The following is a 24661-nucleotide window of genomic DNA, read 5'->3' on the forward strand; positions in this document are numbered from 1 at the left end:
CAGACTTGGAATTGTATCTGCCTTTCCCTTATCGTTGACTGTCTTTATATAATATTCAAACTCAGAAGTATGGTCACAATGTCATAAGCCTATAGGGTTACAATCTGTTAAGCTGAAGTTTGTTATGAGCGTCTGAGGAAGTTCCTGCAAAATTCAGATTTACATTTGACTAGATCTTCTAACATTCAATATTCGAATCTGAATTGCTAGAGACGGTTGTCCCTAACAGATCACATCTCGTTTAAATGGAATTCAATGGAGTTCTAAGTAACCAAATTGCCCCTTGACATGGGTTAAAGAACTCATCGATCAACCAAATTTTGAATGAATACTTTCTTCCTGATGTTGTTAATGCCATTATATAGATCCCACCATCTACCTTCCCATGGTCAAATGATTTGAAGTGGGGTGCAGCCAAGTCTGGAATCTTTAGTATAAAATCTGCTTCTGCTTATCAGATTTTATACTAGTCATGCAGTCTTACAAGTCATTGACAGGGCCATCTGGACTAAGGAGTGGGCCGTGCCATTAAACTCCCTAGAAAGGTCGCTGAAGCTACAAGAAGTGAATAGAGAGGTGACGTGGAGGATGTCAAAAGAACTGGACTATCATATCATAGGAGAGCATACTTCCCCAAATATGTGCGTGGGGGGTGTGGTTGGACTTGGAACAATACCACTATTATGCCTCAATTTTGGGCCTGAGCAAACCGAACAGGAACGCAATCTTGCAAGGACCACTTCACCAAAGATGAGTTATAATTAACAGATCTGCAAATGCATATGTATTACTTTATGTACCAAAAGAAACAGAGTTCACAATGGATTGTTTCTTCCATGAGAATTATTCATATTCCAAAAGGTTCATCGATACCAACCAATTTTTTAAAAGAAAACTCTACTGATAGTCCTTATAACTTCGATCACTGCCAGCCATAAGCTCAAACCTAGTAGAGGAACGATAAGAGTAACAGTCATCAAGAAACAATTTAAAACCCATAGGCAAATTGAATTAACCAGACACTACCTTAAGAATCAGTACGGGCCTTCACAATAAAATTCTGGCGACTGATAGGGTTCATCACCACTGGGGGTCCTGCTGTACGTGGCCATGCCTGGAACTTATTATCAGTTTCGTCCCACCATTCTTTGCTTGAAACAGTTCTGGGGGTGGTACCTGATATCGGAATCCAACATTATTATTTTTTTAATAGGTAAACTCCAACAATATTATTAACTCTTCAAATATGATATTTGTTAAATCTTAACAAATAAAACACCGCTTACCTCCAAACATCTTCTTGTCAGCAATAAAATAATCGACTACATAAGCAATAGCAAAGGATCCCACTATGCCACCCACAATCTTAGCTGCTGTCATGGTCGGACTGCCAACATCCATCGATTTTCGAATGTTACAAGTGTGATATTTACATAGGCAGAACTAAAATAAGCCATTCATCCCCCACCCCCAAAAAAAAACCCCAACAAATAAAAAAAGGGAAAAAAAGTAAACAGCAAAACCATCTTTACGCGTAACAACTGCACAGACAAGCCAACAAGGTTTCTAGTGCCCAAGGCAGAAGACACCATGTCAGGTGCATACCTGACTTACATGAGGAAAATAATGTGAAATAGCCAACCTATAACAGTTAGAATAGAGTGACAAAACATCAGAAAATGTACAAAATTAGAAGGGTCAGCAAACCACTATATAATCAATGTGGGAGATGATGCTTCTAACAATGAATCAAATTATAGAACAGACTGTTTGCTCAAAAGGAAACCCATAGGGTCTATCATGGTCAAATTGCCAACAGAATCAATGAATAGTATAACTAATGGTCAGCTTAGACTGGACTACATAGGGTTTCAGTTTTAGAGATTGCATGCAAGTCCCACACAATGACAATAGCATATCTCCACAGCTTTATTCACCCAATACTCAAGATATGGGATTAAACATCCCTCAACAATCAAAAACCTCAGCAAGAAGAATAAAAAGTTTTCAACATCAAGGAGATCACTTAATTTTCACATCATTGATCCCATTTCCCATGGGCCTGCACAACAATGTTGAAGTCAGCAAATAAAACAGGGACCATCCTCTACTACAACCAACTTGACTTTTACAAAATATCAATCGTCAAAGTTTGGCATGATATTCCCTTGATCAATTAAGCTTTAACCTTAGTCTTTGGCATCTTATTTTCAACTTCCAAATCTGATGTCCTGCCAATCAATGTCATTGTCGCTATGCAAGAAAGAAGGTTGAAAACTGAACATCAATGGTACTTCATTTTCAGTTTATCAAGGAAAGCATTTTCAATTAGCCCATTGAACACCAATAAAGTTGCCAAATATTCAAACTCAAATTCCTCATACTCCAACTAAATTGAGGGCTTCAAAGAGAACCACCATAAAAATTTAGCATGATCTTCTCCTTTCCACTGGGATTTAAACTTGGATGGTGCCTAAATTTCAACTTGCTAGTGTGACAGTTTTCCAATAAAATCGATGTAATTCCACAAGTATCCCTAAAATTTTCTATATCTTAATCCTCAATGGTATTAAGCAAGTCATCCTAATACATTTTGATTTCGTTTGGAAATTGGAAGATTGGAAGGCCACTTTATCGAGTAATATCCAAATACAAGCTCTATTTATAAAAGCAAAGACAAAAGCCAAGCACCTAAGAAAAACAAAATAAGAATTCTCAATCCATAGTAATCCAAGATTCAAAGATCCCATGAACCAGAAGATGAAAATTTAACTACAAAAATATTGGTTGACATGACATAATGAATTCATATTCATCTTATTCATACTCTTGTGGATAATGCACAAACTGACTAATGCAATTATCCAGTATAAAATTTTCGCTCCAATAATATCAGACAAAAAACTAGAAATGTAAACAGAACACCCTCCAAACCATATAGACTACATAAGGAAGATGATCTCGTAAACCGGCTTTCAATGAATTTATCTCCTTCCCAAGAGTTAAACAAAGGGAAGGAGCAGTGTTTTACATAAGATCCTGCCATCAGAACTAAGCTCCCTTATGGTAAGCTGCTGATGAACTCCTGCAAGCTTTTGATTACGGCCAATCATACTGGAACAAAGGTTTTAAACATTGCCAAACTTCAATGTAAAACTCAAAAGATAACTTAGCAGGCTACCAAATCCTGACGGGCTATACAAACTCTGGAGATGGGATAGCTTCTTCAAGATGTCAAATGGTGTACAACAAAAATATTTTCTAAAACAACAACCGACAACAGAGCAGAGACAAATAATCGTGATGGAGATAGGAGTTGCCAACACTCTTTAGCAAACCCATCTCCCTCTTAAAGGAGCAATATAGCATCATTCTCTTAAACATATCCTCCCAATCATTAATCCTCTTCAACATTTCAATTCCAACTAAACAGGTAAGACAACTACCAATTAATAACCAATAAACAGCTGAAAAGACAAACCACTTTCAATTCTCAAAGAGTGAGAGTGAACAATGCAACCAATAGGAGAGATTTTTTCACTTTTAACTCTTTATTCTCACCAAGAATCAACAAAGAAGCCCTTTGAACAACAATTAGATTAGGAAAATAAATTGCATGTAAAGTGCCTTTTCTAGGAAACACCTGAATCTGTATTGACATGAGTCTCTCGAGTTTCTGAAACCTCAGGCCCAGGAGGAAAAACAAGAATAAATCAATGATACAAGCAGGGTTTCTTTTAAATTCTTTTGTGTTGCAAAGAAGATGAAATCAGTCTGGTGACCACTACTTCCTAACTCCCATGGTGTTAAAAGTGTTTCTGATTATCAAATAAATTTATCCTTCAACAAATCAATAGACAACTCACTTTTCATTTTCCTTTTTGGCATTTAAGGAGTACTCAGATAGCCAGTGAAAATTTTACAGGAGTAAAATCAGAAGAGACACATTAAGAACAGTACCAATGTGGACTAAAAAATAGTCACAACTAAAAATATTCTCCATCCTGTCTCTTCAAATACCAAAAGCAACCTTCTACAATAATTTTCAACCGATTGTCTAATATTTCGAAGAATAATTTATCTTATCTTCTACAATACACTACGACAATGCCTCCCATTAACAAAGAAAAACAAAGAACAAAATTACTATTGATTAAAACAAATCCTTAATGAACAACACACTTCACGGCGGGCAACATATTATATAACTTATAAATCATATTATATAAACCAGGGTTAAAGTCAGGGTTGGGCCCAACCCTGACCCAAGGTTCATGCTTTTCAACCCTAACCCCCCCCCTCAGGGTTAGAAATCTTAGCCCAGGCCCTGTTCAGGCTCAGGGTGGGCCAGGCGGGTTTCGATCATCAGGGCCAATGTGCACCCCTACCTGCAGGTGTAATAAGGGACGTCCGCTATACGATAAACTCTATGCAATGAAATAGATGGATTATTGTTTATTTCAAATCCATCTATTTCATTATTTTCTGAAATTTTATATTTTCTTATTTTTTTTCTACAATTTCTTTGGAAAATCAGATTGAAAGTTACTATTCACAGTCCAATTTGTAGAAACCCCCTTATGATTTTACAATTCGACTCGGTTTTCAAAACATTGAACAGACGTAATGCAGAATTCTCAATGGAGGAAAATAATATAACATTCACAATATAGTTAAGTGCCACTGATGTATAAAATTTCCCAAAAGGCTAGAGTAAGGGTAGTACTTTATAACATATAATAAGGAGGTTAGTCACGTGGCTAACATGCCACTAACTTCCCTGGAGCCAGCGGCTCAACCAATGGAGGGGCTCAGATGGGAGGGGCAGGGGGACCTTTCCAAGGGGGGAGAGAGACAGACACAATGCTATGGGGCACAGCCTTTTCCCTATAATATTATTATAATATATATATATATATATATATAAGCATCACCTGAATCAAACAGACAATAAGGAAGCATCCTCATATATTATTATGGATTTAGCAGTCAACTATGGAATAAAAACTGAAATCATGCTTCAACATTTTGGGAGATTTAACATTCCAAGACATCCGCATCAAGATCTTATTTCTAAGGAACTCGGGATTGGATTCAACTAGTTACTATGATGAATGATAGGAAAGATTCAAGTTAGGTACATCTAAAATAAAGGCCTAATTCGTCAAACCTAAAATTTAGAACCAGCAGAATGCTTTCTCTTCACATTAAGGAAATTAATATTGGTATTAAAGTTTAATAATACCAATAAATGACAATGAACACTAAACAGTCCATAGCTCCCAGTTAGTCAACTCAAGCAATGAGCATCTCACTCACCAAAAGTATTTACCATGTAGAATAAAGCAGTTTAGAAGAAGAGGCATTCACAAGTGAGCAGTGTTGTATTGTATTGTAATATGTCAAATAACATGAAATGGAAATTTTCCCATCTCATTCAGTTTGTAAGGCATCTAGCTTCTAAACGGGATTTGAGTTCCACTGGAAGCCTAGCACTGTTAATAAGATCGTTGGTGATCTTGATCAATAGTGGTGATGCAGATTCTACGAAAGTAGGCTTGTTTTATTAGGAATAAGTCTAGGGTTGGGTTGTACATGTGTTGGGCCTTCAGTCCACGTGATTTATAGTGTAATGTGCCACTTGTATGGGTGTAAACAGGGGGGTATTAAGGTTGCATACGGGATTAACTGACTTGTATCCTTTTTCATTAGTTTCCTTTTTAGTTGGATTCAGTTCAAGTTATATTTGTTTTCTTAGGGGTCAAGTTATTAGTTGAGTCAAGTCATTAGTTGTTAGTATCCTTTTTTAGTTTTTAGAAACTATTGTATTAGGAGAATGTTTGGTTTCTTGTTTTAGAACCTGCTATTAGGATGCAATTCCCTTCCCCATTATCATTATAAATATAATGCAAGGCTCCATAGAAGCGATGATGTTGCTGTTGTTGCTGGAATTTGCTTTGTATTTAATCAAAGCTGGTGGAGTTGGTGTTTGATCCAACTGACCGTCTGTGGTGTGAAGCCTGAGGGATTCTTTCTACTTTATTATCTTCTTCTTCTTTTCTGTTCAAAGTGTTCAAGACCTGCAACTTCAACCTCAATCCATCGCAGGTAACTAAATCTGGTCTTTTCTCAGTTCTGCCCCAGAAATTCCAGAATTTCTTGCCCTCCAATCCTTCTCTCTCCTGGACAGACCAACCATCTGATTATGCCCAAATTTGGATCGAAGATGCACCTCTCCTAGTGTGAAACTTGACCAAAAATTCAGCCCTATTGGACCATTTGATTTTGAGTTATTGAAAATCTCCTAATTTCTGTCTTTTAATGACTGTTACCCTATTTTCAGACCTGAGACTGAAATCGATAGCATGGATATGTTTGCTCCTGATTTCTTTGGTGTTCAGACATATTTTCCATATTTTTTACTAACCCTATTTCCTCAGAATTGTTCCTGATATGATACCAGAATTTATAATTATGAGATCGATACCCTAACCCTTGATCTGTTTTCGTCCTTTGATATGATCTGTTATTATATTGCTGTTGTGCTTAATTTTGGTGTGTTCTTTGAGAGTATCCTGCAGCATTGGGATAAGGTTGCATGTCAACCTAGTTCTACATTAAATAGAGAATTTTGCATCCTAGGATATGTTATGGGGACAGCATTCCTTTCTGAATCCAGATTTTTTATGTTTAATTCTCATCTTTATTGTCGTAGTAAACTTGTTATAGCAGTTCCTCCATTGGAGGATTGTTGTATTTTTTCACTCCATTATCAATAAACTATTAAATATCAAACAATCAATAATAAAGTATTAATATACAAATAGTTATAATAATGATAATATGAATAAAAAAGCAGTGGGGTTAGGTTACAGTAAAAACACTAATTATCAAGCTGATGCTGACCAATCAAGTCTGATTTGACAGTACAAAAACATCGGGGTTGAATTTCTAATAAATTCTGGATATTGAATCTGACATTTCGTGAAGTTCTAATCTAAGTGATCCCATCTTTTCTAGATTGCACTGTTGCATATACTTTTACTTCTAGGATATCTTTGGTCTAGTTTTACCAATCAAAATTGAGAAATATTTCATTTATTTATGAAGGCATCACATTTGTTAAGATTCATTAGATTTTACATGGTCGGAAAATTTATTAAGTTGGCTTGAAAAATTTAGTGATCAAACTTTAAAAATCTAAGGTTTAATTAGATTCCATTACATATCAAGGCGACTGGAATGGTCTGACCTAGCAGCTAGGTTATATATTTGCTACTGTAGTTACCTACAGTACTCAAAATCAGTTGATGACTTTGATAGGATAAGCATAACAGTATAAAACTACATGCACTGAAAGCAATGTAAACTCAGATCCAGATACAAACTGAATCAATGGTATAAATTATGGTTCTTTATATTTATCCACTCCATTGATGGGTCCAATTCCCAAGCTAATGTTAAATCTAATGTTGAACTGGTCATCTCCATCCTCATGCTAGAAATATTCTACACTTACAGCATATTCTATTATGTTCCATCTCTTTGTAATTATCCTCTCCTTTGATGGGTCCTCCACCAAACCTTTCCTTTTGAATAAATGATAGTAACATAATTTCATCAGGAAAAAATAATAATAGAATCCAATGGAACTCGTGCAATCGGACCACAATACACTCCTGATTTTCAGCAGAGTTGACCAACCATATCTCCAACAAGACCTACAGATCTCTATTCTAAACTGCGGCAGTCCCTTAAACATGCATATCTCAAGCTTTACGATCATAAACATCTGAAACCACCAAATCCACAGAGAATAAATCATCCCCAAATCATATACTAAAACCCATCCCTAAACTCCTGATGATCTGGCCCGTGGGAATCTCCTCTTCCTACCCCATCCACATACAAATCCCAAAATTCTCCTCACCCCATGAACATCACAAATTTTCAACAGAAATGGTAGAACTAGTATCAAATGACGGCAATCACTAACAAAAATAGAGATTCATGGTTTCAAATCAAACAGAAAACATATAAGATAATCCGAAGAATAGGAACCGTGTAAAAGACGACATCAGAGCTTTCAAATCAAAAAATTCAACATAGATCTCCCAACCAAAAGAGAAACAGATCAGAACAGGAAAAAAAAAATGCCCAATGAAATAACAAAAAGAAAATCAACGCCAGACATTCGATTACGATTACAGATTATGAAGAAAGAGAGAAAGATCGATGTACCTCAGAATGTAAAATGCGCGAGTCGATCAGCTAAGAACAACGATTGTTTTGCTCAGGCTAGGGTTGAAATGACCGAAAGCGGCTGTTCTCACACTATTAACAGAACTCAAGTCTCTGACATCCCACGTCCCCATCTACTACCTTTTTCAATTTTTATTAGGGCAATAACAGTGGATCCCACCAAACTTAGAAACCAACCGTAACGGATCCCGAGGCCCAAGCCCAGTATTTTGGTCCATAGGGATGTGCTGGTAGGCCCATCCGATCTTCCCATGTGACACGAATGGGGTTGAGAAAAAAAGTAATAAATTTGTTAGGGAATTCCCTGAACAAATTTAGAAACCAACCGTAAACCTTTTTCTCAAATTCCCTTTTTTTATCTCCTCTATTTTTATTAACCTTTTTCTCTTAACAACCCCCAATAGCAACACAGATCTCTATCTCCGTTTTGTTACTTGGCAATCACTAATCAATTCCCTAACGCTAGTTGTTGGTCACTGGATTTCCTGTTGTACTAAGAAAACGATCAATCCAAACATTTTAATTTCCAAAATAAGCCGAAACAGCATAGCTGAACATAGGCATTTGGAACTTCGACCTGGCTGGATCAACAAGGTAATCGAAAAAAAATAAAAAAGGTTAACAGAGGGAGTGAAAGAGAGACAGGGAAATAGATCGACCTACCTTGTCGACGGCAGATCTGCGTCGTCTTCGTACACGGTGGCTGCAACAAACTTAAATCCTGTTGGAACAACGAAATAAGTTGGAAACGAAGAAGAAAATCAGCAGGGAGAAGGAGAGAGAGAGACATTTACCTCAGATCACCAACGGCAGATCGACAGAGGCTCTGCGTTCTTGCTTCAGTTCCCTTCACGCTGCATATGCTTCGTATTTCTAACCGTTGCAACTGTGAAACAGGGTAATAGGGTTTTACTGAGGGCGGATCATCTGCTCGTGCTAAATCATCTGTTCGTACGTTAAATAAGTGGCATCTGTCCAATCTCCTTAGGTAGATAACATTCCTTCCGTTATTTTTGTTATTCAAATTAATATTTTGTATTGTTATTTTTATTTTTGAGGAATTTAAAATTATTCAAGTATATTAACCTTTTTTATCTCTTCTATTTGTGTGGGGAGTTTAAATCGTGAATACTCATGTCTCTCTCTTTTTGAGATTCTCGATCATCACTTTATTGATCATGTATGAGTATATGTATGGCTGAAAACCATTACAAGTATGGGTATAATAAATTCCCCTAATAAATCCCTTCTAAATATTTTATTAATTCTTGATTTTATTGGATTTATTCTCAATCTTAAATTTCTAAATTGAGTGATCTAATTCCTCTTCAAGAAGATTTTGCGTACCGTAGCTAATTCTTCTCTCAAATTTCTTATGCTTTATTGTAGATGATCTTCACCCATATAGACAATGATCAGCACTCAAACACACACATGATCCGTTACTCCATTTGAAATTTCTGGGCTACTAACAGGATTGAAATTGAAGAAAACCAGAAAAACGATAAAACAAGTTTGAAATTAGAGAAAAACAAAGAGAGAGAGCGAGAGAGAGAGAGAGACACGTGGAAGATACTACTTCATTTGAAATTTCTGGAGATAAAATTGAAAAAATATATATATATATATTTATATAAATATATTACTAATGAAAATCGGTAATAATTTATCTTAAGAGATTGTTTTTATATTCACGATGTGAAACTCCCCACAAATAGAAGAGATAAAAAGGTTAATAAAATCTGAATAATTTCAAATTCCTCAAAAATAGGAAAAATAAAAAAGATTTAAAAATTTGAATAAAAAAATTAACGAAAAGGTTACCTCCGTAAGTAGGTTGGACACATGACACCTATTTACCGTACGAGCAGTTTGAATCATCTACTCGTGCTAGCAGATGATCCGCTCTCGGTTTTACTTCACTTACCTTCACCTATTGTTATGTTTTAAGGGTAAAATACGTATTTGCCCCTCTTAACTTAAGTTACACGGTTCATTCGACGCCTTTTGCTCAGAATCAATTATGAAAATGAGAAGCACCACTTTTATGTTCCAAAAAGGGACTCCAAAACCTTACAAGTGTCTAGATCATTTGAAAAAAAAAAGAAATTGAACCAGGCTTACCATATAGTTTTTACCTTATTTTTGTTTCAAAAAATGAAAAAACAATAGAATTCATTTTTTAGATCGTTACAATACAGAGCCTTAGTAACAAATTATACTTTTGGAAACCATCATCGAATAATGATTTGTTTCAAAGAAAAAAAAAAAAAACTTTGACTTGTTTTTAAGGGTGTCAATGATCGGCTTGGTTTTGGTTTTTTGGTTTGGTTTCGGTTCGGTTAAGAGGGATGATAAGGTAAACCGAAGCGAGAACCGACTAGATTCCATATTTGGACATTCAAGCCAATTTAATTCTGTTCGGCTCGGTTTTGGTTCCAATTTGGTTCTATAATACGGTTTTGTAACTCGATTTTAATTCGGTTATATAAATGGTTCCAATATTGGACCATGATTGTATGGACCAAAAACCATAATGGGCTCAAGTTATGGACATTATGGTCATTGTCAACTCTAAAATTATCTTAGCATGTGAATATGTGCAACAAATTGCAAAAAATACTTACCAATAAAAAAAAAAAAAAAAGATGAATACTCATATACGAACCGAATCAGTTTGAACCGACGGTTCTCATACCCTAAACTGTAACTGAACTGAATCGACATGAATACTCATATACTCAAATCGAATTTGAACCAAATTGATTCGGTTCGATTTGAATAATTACGCTTAGTTTCAGATTCGGTATTCGGTTTTGGTTACAAATTGACACCCTTACTTATTTTTGTCAAACCTGTTTCTTGCTCCATAGATTTTAATTTATGTTTCAAAAAATAGTAGAAACCTAACATGTTTGTCAAACGTTTTTTGGGGTTTTTTTTTTTTTTTTCATTTCTTAGAACAAAAAAATGGAAAACACGTTCTCAAGGGATGATACGATAGCATTAGTGTGGCTAGACTGACATGACCTAATTTGAAAACTCAGGCCAATAAGAACAAGATTCAAATTGGGATTTTAATTTGATAAAGGTTCGGTGAGGGATAGCCTTATAATATTTTATTTTAGAGTTTTAATCGGAGGAAAAAAAATAAAAATGTAGGAGTTAGTTTTCCATTTTTTGTATAACTAGTTTCAGTTTCTATCTTTGAATCTTCTTCTTCTTTTATTTATTTATTTATTTTTTAAATTTAATGGGAAAAAAAAGGATTACCGGTTAAAAAGAAAAGACTGTACATCAAATATCTCTCTTTTCTCTAGCCTTGCCTTTTTGGTCAACTCATCGCGATAGAAACCACCGCCTTATTCTTTTTAGGTAATTTATATCTTCCTCCCTTGTATTTCGCTCATATTACATCTTTCTTTCCTGTGTTTCTAAAAGTGACACAAACCTCCCCTGTCAGATGACACGGTGGGTAGGGTGTTAGTTTTAGACGTTAAAAGACGATTTTAGCCTCTTGTAATTCAACCACGATTCAAATATCTATTTTAACGTTATATTTCTTCTAAAAACTATTTCCCCCAAAATGGTTGTGAAAACCAAAGGTATGAAGTGAATGAGATATTCACCATCTCCGGCGAAGGTGAGACAGTTGTAGGCGACAGAGACGATGAGGTGTTTTCCTTCTTTCTCTCTCCTTTCTTTCTGAATATCTTCTTCTAGTACTGTTAATTCTTTTTTGTTGTTTTTTGGTTCACGAGGGCAGTGGTTCTATATGACAAAGGCACAAGCTTCTTTTCTTGCTTAACATTTGGTGGTTTGAACCCAAATAGGGTTGGATCAAGAAGACCAGATCTGGTCTAATTTACAGAAAACGTAGACGAATTGGAAGATCAGTTGGGTAAATCGCTCATCACTAGGGTCTTTCTAGAAAACAGAGATAGATCCATAGATTGATTACCCAAACAAAAAAGGAAGGTAATTATAGAATTTAGCTTGATCGGAACAACTGAGGTGCATTGGAAAGTGATCTGTGGAAGGATTATTTGTAGAAGAATCGAAGATTGGAATGGGTCGTATCTTATTATTGTATTTTCAAGATAGGAAAGAGATTGATTGAAGTAATCAAGAGATCAGGAGAAGGATCGAATATTGAATTGGGTCGTATCTTATTACTGTATTTTCAAGATAGGAAAGAGATTGATTGAAGTGATCAGGAGATCAGGAGAAGGATCGGTTAATTGCTGATATGAACGGACATGAGACGGCGAAGCTCGATGATGAGCAGATTGTAGAGTTACGGGAGACATTCCACTCCTTTGACCGAAACAACGACGGTAGCTTAACACAGAGATCAAATGCTGGTTTGAACTAGGGGTGTCAATTCGTGGCCCGAACCGGCTAAATCGACTGGGACCGACCGTTTATAGACCGGACCGGCCCGACCGTTTATTAAACGTGTCGGGCTTGAGCCCGGCCCGTTTATAAATGGTCGGTCTCGATTTTGCTACTTGAACCGTCGGGCGCCTGACCGAGACCGACCGAATAAAGCCCGACCGAGACCGGCCTATTGTGCACCGACTTTGCCCGACCCTTTAATGATTGTAGAATACCTATTTTACCCCCCAAATTAAAGAATAAAAACTAAAAAGTAAAGACATGTTCACATTTTAAATAATGGTTATATTTGGTATCATTTATTGATTTATTATCATTTTTTTGGGCTTGCATGAGTGGGCCGGAATATAATAGCACATTTTAAAGAGGGCCCGCTTAAAAATCGGTTAAAGCCCGTTTAACATTAAACACGTCCGTAGCCCGATTAAGGCCCGACTAAAACCCGATTAAGGTGGCCCGATTATAACCCGAGACCGACCGACCGAATATAAAATATACCATGCCCCAAGGATTAAAGTATCGGTATCGGTCGCCGTATCGGTCGGCCAAAATTAAGATACGTATCGGAGAGTATCGTATCGTATCGGAGATACACTAAGATACGCTAAAGATACACACATAAATGGATAGAAAACATTTTTTTAAACACTTTTGCATAAAGAATTTGTTAAAAAAAACTATTGATAACATGTATTATGCATAAACACTAAATTGAGGGTATCGTACTAAGGAATTCAAGGTTTGTAGTTGTCCCATAAATGTAAAATCCTTGTTCCCAACCTTGATTTCCACTTTAGTTAGAGAGAAATATGGCTGATAGCAACTTTGGAACAAAAACCCTTCAAAAAATCGTGTTTTTCTGAAAAATTACCCATCTTGGCCATTATATGACCATAGCGCACTGTATCGGTACATACCGATACTCACCGATACGTATCGATACTCACCGATACGTATCGATACCACCGATACGTATCGATACTCACCGATACGTACCGATTTATATCGATACTCACCGATACGTGCCAATATATACCGATACGTATCGATCGATACATACCGATACGTACCGATCGATATATATCGATACTCACCGATACGTACTGATATATATCGATACTCACCGATACGTGCCAATATATACCGATACGTACCGATCGATACATATCGATACTCACTGATACATACCAATACATACCGAAACGTATATTTTACCTCAATTTTATAATTTTCATAGTCGTATCGAGGCATATCGTATCGTATCGATGTGTATTGGTGGTGTATTGATGCATATCGGTATGTATTGTAGAATATATATCGATACGAAAGGATTTTAAAAATTTCATGTATCGTATCGATGTGTATCGTATCGGTCGGCTAAATTTAAGATACGTATCGGAGGGTATCGTATCGGTATCGGAGATACTTAAAACCATGCCATGCCCTCAATAACTAAGCCCGATTAGTTAAATGGGCGGACACGGTGTAGCCTTTGAAAGTCTTCAAGCCCAATTAAGCCTGATCGAAACTGAACCGGCCCGACCGGTTGACACCCCTAGTTTGAACCCAAATAGCGTTGGATTTGGTGGTGTAGGATTTATATATTTTTCAAATAACAATCTCCCGATCTTTTTTCCTTATTTCTGCAACAACATCCCATCTCTCCAAAGCAAGCAACATGGATTCCAATTTTCAAGTTCTTGTAAATAAAACAGGAGCCCCATAAAATTCTCTGCGGCGACTAATACTACTACTACTATTACTGAGTTTCCACCGCCAATACCACCTAAAAATACCAATGCAGGGGATTCAGACAATCGCCAGTAATTCAAAGGATTGAGGGAAAGATGAAACCCTAAATAGAAGAAAGTAGAGATATGTCATCAGCCAATGATCCACAAAAACAGAGAAGGTCCGAAGGTTCAAAGGTCTCAGCAACAACAGAGCTTCGATCGCCGTCGCCAAGGAAGGGATGAGGTTTCTTACCGATTAGATTTTCAGAATTGGGAAAGATGATATCAGGGTAAAGGGAAAAAGTAAAAATACAATAATAAGGGTAATATGGGTATTACAAAACTATTGTACAGATTAAACGGTAAAAAATTAACGGAGTGAGTCTACTTGTAAAATTTAACATACTGCAAAGGAGGTGGATGGAATTTTTTAAAATACAGGAGAGGGGATGTAAATTAACGCTTCTTTTTAAGCACACCATAATAAGTTAGTAAATTTAGGAACAGTAATTAAACATGTAACAATTAAATGGACTAGATGGCAATACTACTTTTTCAAAATTATGATGGAATAAAACATGTAGGGTAATGATATAATACATGTTTAATATTTGTTTCATATGGCTATCTTATAAGTAAAATACGTACATATATTTACTATATACCAACATGTATCACATATGTAGCTAGAATATCACGCCACAAAAAACTTGGAATAACCTATGCATTACACATGTAGTTGGAATTTCAAGCCAAAAACCGTTAAAAGAACATCTTAGTGACCATTGAAATCAAGCCTAAGTTTAAATAGTGCTTGCACAAGAAGAATGTTATACATGATAACACATGGAAATGGACCACAAAGGAAATCCACATCCATTGCCAAAAGACTTGCCTCTATTGAAACTTTGAGTGGATAGTTTTGTAAATCCAAACTCAATTTTGGATATTTTTTATTAAGTTAAACTTTTAGTGGATAGTTTTGTAAAGGGAAACTTAATTTTGAGTATTTTTGTTAACTAAAACTTATAGTGGATATTTTTATAAAAGATACCCAAAGGTAGGTAATCATATAATTTTCCCTTATTCTTAATAGATCCAAGGACACACTTTCGATATTAAATTGCTTCTAGTAATTTTATGGAACTATAAACTCATCACTAACTATTTTGAGCCCTTCTATTTTGAAATTGGAACGAATAGATGGTTGTGCCTAGGGGCTAAATGAAACTAATGGGGTGATTATTAATTTTTCTTGCCATGTCTTTGGGGATTTACATCTTTCTATGAGCTTCATTTAGAATCGCAACGTTAAAAACGATGCAGAAGATAATGGAAAAACAAGAACAACCAATACACACAGGTTTACGAGGTTCGGCAAGATTGCTTATGTTCTCGGTGAGATAAGATTCTGCTTCACTATCAATGGAGAATAGGGTTACAATGCTCGTCCTCACACCTCTTCAAATTGCTTGCGTTATAGAGAAAGAAAACTTCTCTACAAATATTTAGCGAAAAGCCCTAATCCAAAAAGTACAAAAACCCTAAGCGGGATCGTCGTTCTGTTCTGTCATGACGCCTACACCAATACTCCCTGGATTAAACTGCGATGAAATACAAAACATTGTACGCCAACAATTCAAAATAATATGCTATCCCGTGCAACACAACCTCTACTAAAGAGGTTTGCACTTGCTCCCCCCAAATTACTTTTGGGTCTATTATTCCATTTTGTCTAGTGAAGAAATGGGGTGAGAAAAAAGAGTAGAAACTTGTACTTGCTTCCCATAGCCTACAAATAGGAGTGTTTTGTTGGGGTGAGAAACATGTACTTGCTCCACATAAACTATTACAAATAGGAGTGCTTTGTTTGGTGAGATGAAAAACTTACGAAACAATCTCATTAAATGTGTTTTTCTTATTTGATGATAAAACACCCCCTTATTTCTGCCCTATTCACTCCTAAAATTCTACTTACAAACACAATTCATGGAATTCCTCATGTTGTATCTATATCTCAACTAATCCCATTTTTTCTCTCTCACCGAATCCCATCCTACCCCCTCCCCCAATTTCCTCTCTCCTACAAAATCCCGTCGCATTAATAAATTCTTATTCTATCATTTCCTTTCCTTTCATTCCATTCCTTCTCCTTGACAAACGAATCACAACATATGTGACACATCCACCTTCATAAGTTTCCCATCCATTTTTACCCTCTAAACAAACAAGGGTTATAGTGAAATTCTTGGACCCATTCATGCTCTAATCTAGATATGAATTTGGATCAAATGAGCAGGGCAAGGATGGGCCTATTCGATTTTTGGTACTATGATGGACCGATTAAAAAAAATAAAGGGGGTTTTGCTGAAACCTGAACCCAAACAACTCAAATCGTCTTGCCCCTTTAACCTGCCCCCATTGCTGTAAAGAAACATCTCTATCACTGCTATGAATAACCAGCAACTGCACCACTAAAGAAAGATTCCTCAAGACTCATATTTTCCTTTGAAAAAGAGAATTAAAGGCAAGGAATCCTGATCGAAAGCAAATGGCCGGGCCGGACCACAAAAGTAGTGGTTGATTTGTAATCCTTTGGGTATCTCTTTTGCTTTCTATAAAGCAAGAGATAAGATAGAGAGAGATGTTCAGGATGGTAACGGGCCGGGTAGTTTGGGTCGACTATAGATCCGGAACTAAAAGATAACAGGCTAACACTTGTTAACATTCACTAATATGAGTATAGAAGCTGATTTATTGGCTGAAAGGCAAGATTTGGAATTACTTGTTGAATAGGGTTGTGCTAAATATATGGGAATAGGTGGGTTTTCTGGTCGGGTCATGAATTGATACCCTAAATAGTTCTGTTTACTGAACCAATAATACATTATAGATGCTCTTCCACCTATTAGCTCAGAAAAGAATAGTTGGTCTTCTCACACCCACATGTGTATGACGTTTCTTGTGCCAGACTGACATGGTTCTTTTCCTTATATATACATGGACTCGTCTACCAGTTTGTGTTTGTAGTGCCTTTGGTGATTGTGATTGTTAATTGTTTAAACTTTGAGATAGAGAAGAGTAAAATGGCTGGTCATGTGATCATTTGTCCCAAAATTGAAGCTTGGGATCAATACAAGAAGGAGGATAAGGTACTTCTATTTGCTCTTTATTGTAGTTGTAAGTTCCCTTTTGTGTTTTTGAGGGAGGTGGGTGGGGAGTGTTGAGTTAAAATCGTTTGCTGTAAGGTGGTGAGGAGCATTCAATGGATGGGATGCATGATTGGACCCTCCTAGCCATTGAATGCTTACTATATCGCCGTAGACAATTTGGACTCGGAGAGTGACAAAACCCTTGGATACCAATTATCTATCACCACAAAAGCTGCAACATATATTGTCGATTACCAACTATCTTGCCTTAGCCAGATTCCAGACCACCTAACAGGGCAAAGCTAAAGCTGTCAATTTAGAACTCACCTATTAAGTTATTGGTCCAGTTCTAAATCTGATCTAGAAATGATTCCTAAATGGAATGGACCGGTTCCGGATGGGCTTTCAAAACCGAAAGACTAATTGGAATTGGAACCACAATCCTATATTTGGCGTTGGTATTGTGGATTTTGGATTTTTTTTGTATGCTTAGTAATGGAGATTTCCTTTTAATTTAATTATTCCGGTTCCCATTTTTATTTATATGTTTTATGGATGGATATTTGGTTATTGGTATGCTTGAGAATGAATATTTAATTAGGGAAAAAAAGGCTAAGGTTGTGTTTGATGGTCATTCAATTCCAGAAACGACGTTTTTTTGTTAAAAACAAAATTTTTATTTTCTATGTTAAAATGCCGTTTTAAAACAAAAAGACGGTGTTTGGTGAACCTGTTTCAGGAACGATTACCCAGTTGTTCACCCTTTTTTTTTTGGTATTTGTATTTGGAACGAACCCAAGTTGTTTCGTCATTTGCATCTCTAGCATTTTTTTCCCTTTTTCGTTCCAAAAAACACCAAGTTGATACCAAACGCTTTAATCCATTTTTTTGTTCCCATACAACGGAAAAACGTCTAAAACGCTTTTCTAAATAACTACAAAAAGCAGCCTAATAGATCCTATTCCGTACACCCTCTTACAGAGTCTCGTGAAATGACCCCTTGCCCCCTTGTGTGTGCTCTGGTGGATACCCATGCATGCTCTCCCCCCATTGGAGGGCATAGAGAGCACAGCCGCTTAGCATCCTTCATTCCATTTAATTATTGGGAAGTTGTTTTATGTCTAGGAGCTCAGCCTACGCCATTGCTCCCTGTGTTTATCTCTCTCCTCATCCAAGCAAGGGGTAAGGATGCCTTTTCATAGGGTGAGTAGATAAATAGATACATGGGAGTGCTAGCGTAGGCCACTTTCCCTGACAAAGTTCTTTTTCCCGTAATTATTTGTGACAAAGATTATTATTGTCCGGCTACATGCGCCTTGCACAAATGCAAGAGCCAAAGGATAGAAAGGGCCAGGGCATCAAGTAAGGGGGGTATAGTAGTAATTTTGCCCTCCCTGTGGGAGGGTGTAGGTAGTACACGACATGAAAACCATCTTCACCCTTAATTATTTATAAGGTGAAGCTGGCAGTCGAGGCCCTACTCCACCACAAGGGCTGATGAAATAGTGCACCAAAGCATCAACATGGGCAGGGTTTTCGCCTTTCATAAGAGTTGGGACGATGATTTCATCATCCTCTATGTCTGGGCGTAGGGACAATGCTAATATTGCCTAGAATCGATTAAAAATCGGAACTAAAACTAACCCATCCATTAATAGATAGATTCTAGATCTTAGGTTTGTGACTAATTAGATAAACATGCTAGTTACATTCAATTTCCTAGAACGAGACCGATTTATGGAAGCAAATCCTCTTCAATTGCCTCTAATGCACATTCGATGGCTGTGGGAGGATATGGGCACGTGAACGAGATCCTCTCAAGTGAGCCAACCCCTCCAACACACATTTGATGACTAGGAGGCACTTGGGTGTGTGCCCTAGGGGATGACACACTTAAGAGGATTTGATTCCCATTAGTGCACACCCCAAGATCCTTCCAACCGTTGGATATATGTTGAATGCCCCAACGGCTGGAGAGGATTTGAATCTCCTATTTACACCCTTAGGCAAAGCTCTATGTCTCTTTTGCAAATATTATTATTATTATTTGCAAAGATATCTCTGGGAGTTTGCTTTCCATTTGGATAGGTTCTTAATCCCAAGTGGAACTTACTTATCAAAAAAAACTAAAAATCCTAAGTGGAACTTCAAATTAATCAAGATTACATTGATCCTTTAAATATATAAAGTACAACAACTTAATGCAGTTTTGCATTATATTTTCTAATGCACAAAATAATTCATGGCGTCATTATCTTCTCGTGCATATTATTAATAGAAAATCTGAAGATAGAAAAATAAGCTCATAGTTATACCTTTTGGGACTATTCATTTTTCATTTTATGTCAGTCCTAAGGTTAATTTTTTGTTCCTATTGTTTTTTCTATTTGTTTATGTGAGGCCTAATGCCTCTTGGTGGCATAATTGCATTGTAATTTCTTTTTAATTTTTTTTTCTTTTGCATTTGACATATTTATTTATTACAAAAAAAAAAAAAAACTCGTGTTAGTTGTATTTAGGCTCTCTTTGGTATGATTTCTATTTATATTTATTAATTATTTTTTATAAATTATTTGTGACAATAAATTATGGACCACAAATAGTATTCCTTTGGTTTATAAAATAGATTATATAATGAGAAAAAATGTTTCAGTTTTCACCTTCAACTTTGAGCTTTGAGCGAGAGATATGATAGGATTTGGGGTTTTTTATTGGAAAAATATAAAACATATTGAAGTTATATATTTACCATTGATTTTGAATAGTTTAGCATACATGCTCATTTAAGGTAGTAAAAATCAACATAAATGATTTGTTGCCACAAATCACAAATAGCTTGAGAGTAATTTGTGATTTGTGATTTATTCTACTTTATAATAAATAGAAATAAGTGATATAAGTTATACCAAACACTCATAAAAATAGAATAAGTCAAATAAATACAAATAAAAATCAAACCAAAGAGAGCCTTAGTGGCAATAGTAGGTTAATTTTATTTTGTGTACAGTTTGAAAAAACATGGTTATCTTATTTTTTATGTTTTCGGTTAAAAAAAATGGTTATTATTGTTACCATAATTAGTATATCTCTAACTAAATATGACTAGTGCAGGTGTTGGCCTTTTTCACTGCTCCATGGAGTGGGCAAGCTCACAAGATTGCCCCAATAGTTAGAGATTTAGCTAGAGAATATCCAGATGTTCATGTCGTGCAGTTGGACTGGCGCCAATATGAGGTGTGAATCCAATCCATATATCCATCCTCTCTCTCTCTCTCTCTCTCTCTCTCTCTCTCGTTTACTCATATCACTCTACATCATGGTTTAGAAAATCGGATTTGATAGGTCAGTATCACCCTAATTAGATTGAATCAATATTGGCTGAGATTGATCCTTGATATCGATTCATTGCGTTTGAACTTGAGATCTCTTGATAAGCATGGGATTTTTCTACACCATAGCTCACCAACTATACTCGGTGGTTGTTGTTAAACAAATATATAGTTGTTTGGAAATAATGCTAAATTACCTAAGTGGCTAAGTTTTTGGAAATTTGTACAATTTTCACATATTGATAGGACCTTTCCATCTAATAGCTTAAGTTTTTGGGTTATTACAAAAAAAGGTTTTTTGGTTGAATAATTCAATATGAGTTGACCATCTATCTCAAGTTAAAATAATTGCATTAGTTATGAGAAAAAGAAACCTAAAAGGCAGTGCAACCTCTACATCTAGACATAGTGGAGAGCGAAATGATTGCCCCACCCCTCATGAAAGGCAGAAATCACATCCCTATTGATGCTTCTACTTGTGTTCCTATTGGTTCATACACTAGTTTGTGTAGGAGCAGCAATGTCTTTTAGGAATTGTCTCCCATTAATTATTACAAGGGAAAAAGAACCATGCCTCACAGCCCAAACACAATGGGAAGCGAAATGATTGTCTTGCTCTTGCCCCCTTTAATGCAAAAAAACCTACCCTGTTGATGCTCCCGCGCTCATTGTGATTGCCTAGGACCACACTTTCAGACAAAGAACCCTCTCCCTTATTATAAATTGACTGTTCATCTGACTCATTAATCCACATAAAATGTTTTAGATTAAATCTAGTCAACCAAAAACTAAATAAAAGCCCAACCTTACGGATTGGATTCCTTTGTGGTGCAATAGGGCGTCTAGCGCGCATCTAACTGTTAGAAACGCTTAGGCACGGAGCTCAAGGTAGCCACACGCAGCCCAAGACATTTTTGACTGTTGAATGTATGCCAGACACCCTGCTGCGTCACAGAGGATCCAAGTACCAACCTTACCAGCCAAAATCTGAGCATCATCAACCCTTTTCTTTTTGAAAAAGGGAATCAATTTGACAGAGTTGGATCTGAAATGAAGAATTGGTTACCCATATAATTGGAGAGAAGAAGAATGACCATGTTTAATTCAATTGCATATAAGGATTTACCTTTTTCTTTTTAAATTGTCTTTTTCTACAATAAAAAATAATTACTTTTAATAATTTTGAAAGCATTATTTTGACATTTGACAATATTTATAATTCTTTTATATGAATTCAATCATTTTTCTTTTCTTTATCATCGCTAATTATGCTAACCCTATCACCACAGTCTGCTGCCAAAGAGTTAAACGTGAATTCAGCTCCAACCCTCCTGTTCATGAAAAGAGGAGTTGTGAAAGAGAAGGTGGAGACTACAATGAGGCCATATCTGCTGTATGACAAGATGGATAAGAACTTTGTATTAAAAAATTACTAGGACTTCATCACATCAAAATAAGCTCGTAATAGAAGAAGTTCGTGTGTGCTCTAATTATGTTAAAAAAAAAAAAAAAATGGAGTGGAAAAATGGATATGGGTGAGTTATTATTGCTGTTGCTGATGCTATTACTATGGATATTGTATACGATATGAAGCTATAGTAAGGTTTTTAGACAATCTAAGCCTGGAATATTCATATTTTTACCTAGTTTTACAATTTTTTTTGGGTCCTTAGGGCTTCAATACCCGATATGTACTCTACAATTTTATTAATTATATGAAGTATGAGAAGTAGGAAGTCCCTCTATACCCCTAAATGAAAGGATCTGTTTGATTGCAAGGGGAATTAAAGGGAAAGAACGTGAAATTGTCATACTTAAAAGAAGAAATATTTGTAATCATTAGCCCATATGACTATATCCTTAACTCTAAATTATTCTATATTTAGTTATTAACTTTCACTTTACTTTATATGCAAAACCCTTTGGTATAAAATGTTAAATAACAACTACATGTAAAATGTGTTATTACTAGACATGGTACGAATTTTTAAGTATTTTATACAATCACATAGGGCAATGACTGCAAAAATTTTATATTTTCACTTCCTTTCCTTTCAAACATAGCCAAAAGAGAAACATGCTTCATGTCGATGTTATTACATCCTAAGGAACTGCCCAAGGGAACTTTACTCAGGCACACTAGAGGGGAAGGAGGATGATAGTTAAGGGGGGAGGGAATGCATGTGACATGACTCATGAGTCGTTCCTTAGACCTTCCACATTCCTGGCATCTGTTACAAGCAAAAGCTATAGCTAATGCATTATGCACTAGATCCACTCACATTGACGAACTCAAAACCTGCAACATTAATGTAGGGGGATGTGGTGGGGCTACCGTTATTCATTCCCGAATGAAAATATGTATTAATGTTTCACATATCACCCAGAAGCGTACTGAAGAGGGGCAACAGATGCAACGGATTTTCCTGTAGATATTATGAAGTCCAGCCACTCCTTACCAAGGTCTCTCTCCTCCCCCCCCCCCCCATGTATTACAAACAAATGATGTCAACACCAATTTTTTTTTTGGGAAAAGAACCCCACCCACTGGCACATGTACATGCCTAAACACAATAGGGTAGAAAGACCATATTGTCCCATGCGGAAGATGTTTGTGGGCCCTCCCAACGGCTACACTCACTTGTGTGTACCTGCACTAGCGGGCAACATTCTATTGCCCATATTTTTTTATGCATCAAACACCAAACGTGTGTACAACTCATGGTCGCAGACTCACAAAGTCTAGAGATCCATGAAACGGAGTGTGGCCAGTCTATCCTCCACACAAGGACAAGGCCATCAACAACTGATTTTATTGCCCTTGAAATACATAAAAGGGAAACCAAAGTATAAGAAGGGCACAAAAGTAGAATATCTTGTATAACAGTAGCAGCTTCTGTTGGTGGCGGTCGAGCTAGATCGTGAATAAGATCAACAACCTCCTTACAGTCCGTCTCCACAAGCAATCGATCAAATCCCATGAGTTAGCGCCCATCCTACTGCAAGTGCTTCACCTTGAAGAGGGGATGCCAGGATCGGTGGCATTGAGTAGGCATTAATCTGTTTACCTGTGTAGAAGATCACACCCAATCCGCCGTTTGCACCCAACCCTAGTCAGTGTCACATCACAGTTGGCCTTGATAAATCCTGGTGGTAGAGCTCACCAAACCGAACAAGGTTGATCATCTATGTATACCGATAGAGGCAGCAGTGCAACTCCAACGCCTTAGAGCACCTTGGCACTGAACCCAACACACAGGCACACATCTTGATGCATTCTAGGGAGTTCGATCTGCGTTGCCACCTCAATTATGCAATAGAGGATCCCTACCCAGTAGAGTGTTCATTTCGAGCTCGCCACCAGTACCAGTAAATATATGATGTTTTGGACAGACCTTCTTTTGCTAGCCTCTATTCGATGGAAGAAGAACTTCCCAACTATCTATCCTAGGGGTGTCAAAAAAGCCTGGTCAATCCGAACCAGCCCTAGCCCTCCCTGAGCACGAACAGGGCTTGGGCTGAGATTTCAGCTCATAGGGTGGGTTAGGGTTGAGATTTTCAGACCCGAGGCAGGGTTGGGTCAACCCAACCCAACCCAATCCAACCCAACCATTTTTATTAAGTATATAATCATATAAATATGCTAATAATTATTAATGAGTACTTATAGAAAAAGGTCTTTCGTTTTCCACAATCTACACATATACGAAAACTTTGGTCTTTGCAGTATTGGGTTTGATTGGATTGGGTTAAAGCCGGCCCAATCAGGGTTCATTAGGCCTGGGTT

The 24661-nt window shown here is 36.6% G+C and overlaps 2 protein-coding genes across 6 annotated transcripts; one reads left to right on the forward strand and one right to left on the reverse strand.

Moving 5' to 3' along the window:
- Window positions 1–755: 755 nt before the first annotated feature.
- On the reverse strand, window positions 756–9205 carry LOC122082356. 5 transcript variants are annotated; one of them, XM_042649857.1, is made up of 5 exons: window positions 9057–9205; window positions 8926–8965; window positions 1287–1387; window positions 1027–1176; window positions 756–946 (listed from the first exon to the last, which is right to left on the reverse strand). In XM_042649857.1, exons 3-4 carry the CDS (start codon window positions 1378–1380, stop codon window positions 1028–1030), a joined length of 243 nt encoding a protein of 80 aa, XP_042505791.1. In that variant the 5' UTR covers window positions 1381–1387; window positions 8926–8965; window positions 9057–9205; the 3' UTR covers window positions 756–946; window position 1027. The 5 variants fall into 5 exon arrangements, with proteins under 5 accessions (XP_042505791.1, XP_042505790.1, XP_042505792.1 ...); XM_042649856.1 differs by having other exon boundaries at window positions 8926–8983; XM_042649858.1 differs by lacking the exons at window positions 8926–8965; window positions 9057–9205 and adding exons at window positions 1606–1642; window positions 8242–8370.
- Window positions 9206–17335: 8130 nt separating this feature from the next.
- Window positions 17336–22494, forward strand: LOC122081560 (thioredoxin H1-like). Its single transcript, XM_042648739.1, has 3 exons — window positions 17336–17545; window positions 20657–20779; window positions 22164–22494. The coding sequence occupies exons 1-3, from the start codon at window positions 17480–17482 to the stop codon at window positions 22308–22310; spliced, it is 336 nt and encodes a 111-aa protein (XP_042504673.1). The 5' UTR covers window positions 17336–17479; the 3' UTR covers window positions 22311–22494.
- The last annotated feature ends 2167 nt before the right edge of the window (window positions 22495–24661 follow it).

This window comes from Macadamia integrifolia, chromosome 6 (assembly GCF_013358625.1).
Source record: "Macadamia integrifolia cultivar HAES 741 chromosome 6, SCU_Mint_v3, whole genome shotgun sequence".
NCBI classification, from domain to species: domain Eukaryota; kingdom Viridiplantae; phylum Streptophyta; class Magnoliopsida; order Proteales; family Proteaceae; genus Macadamia; species Macadamia integrifolia.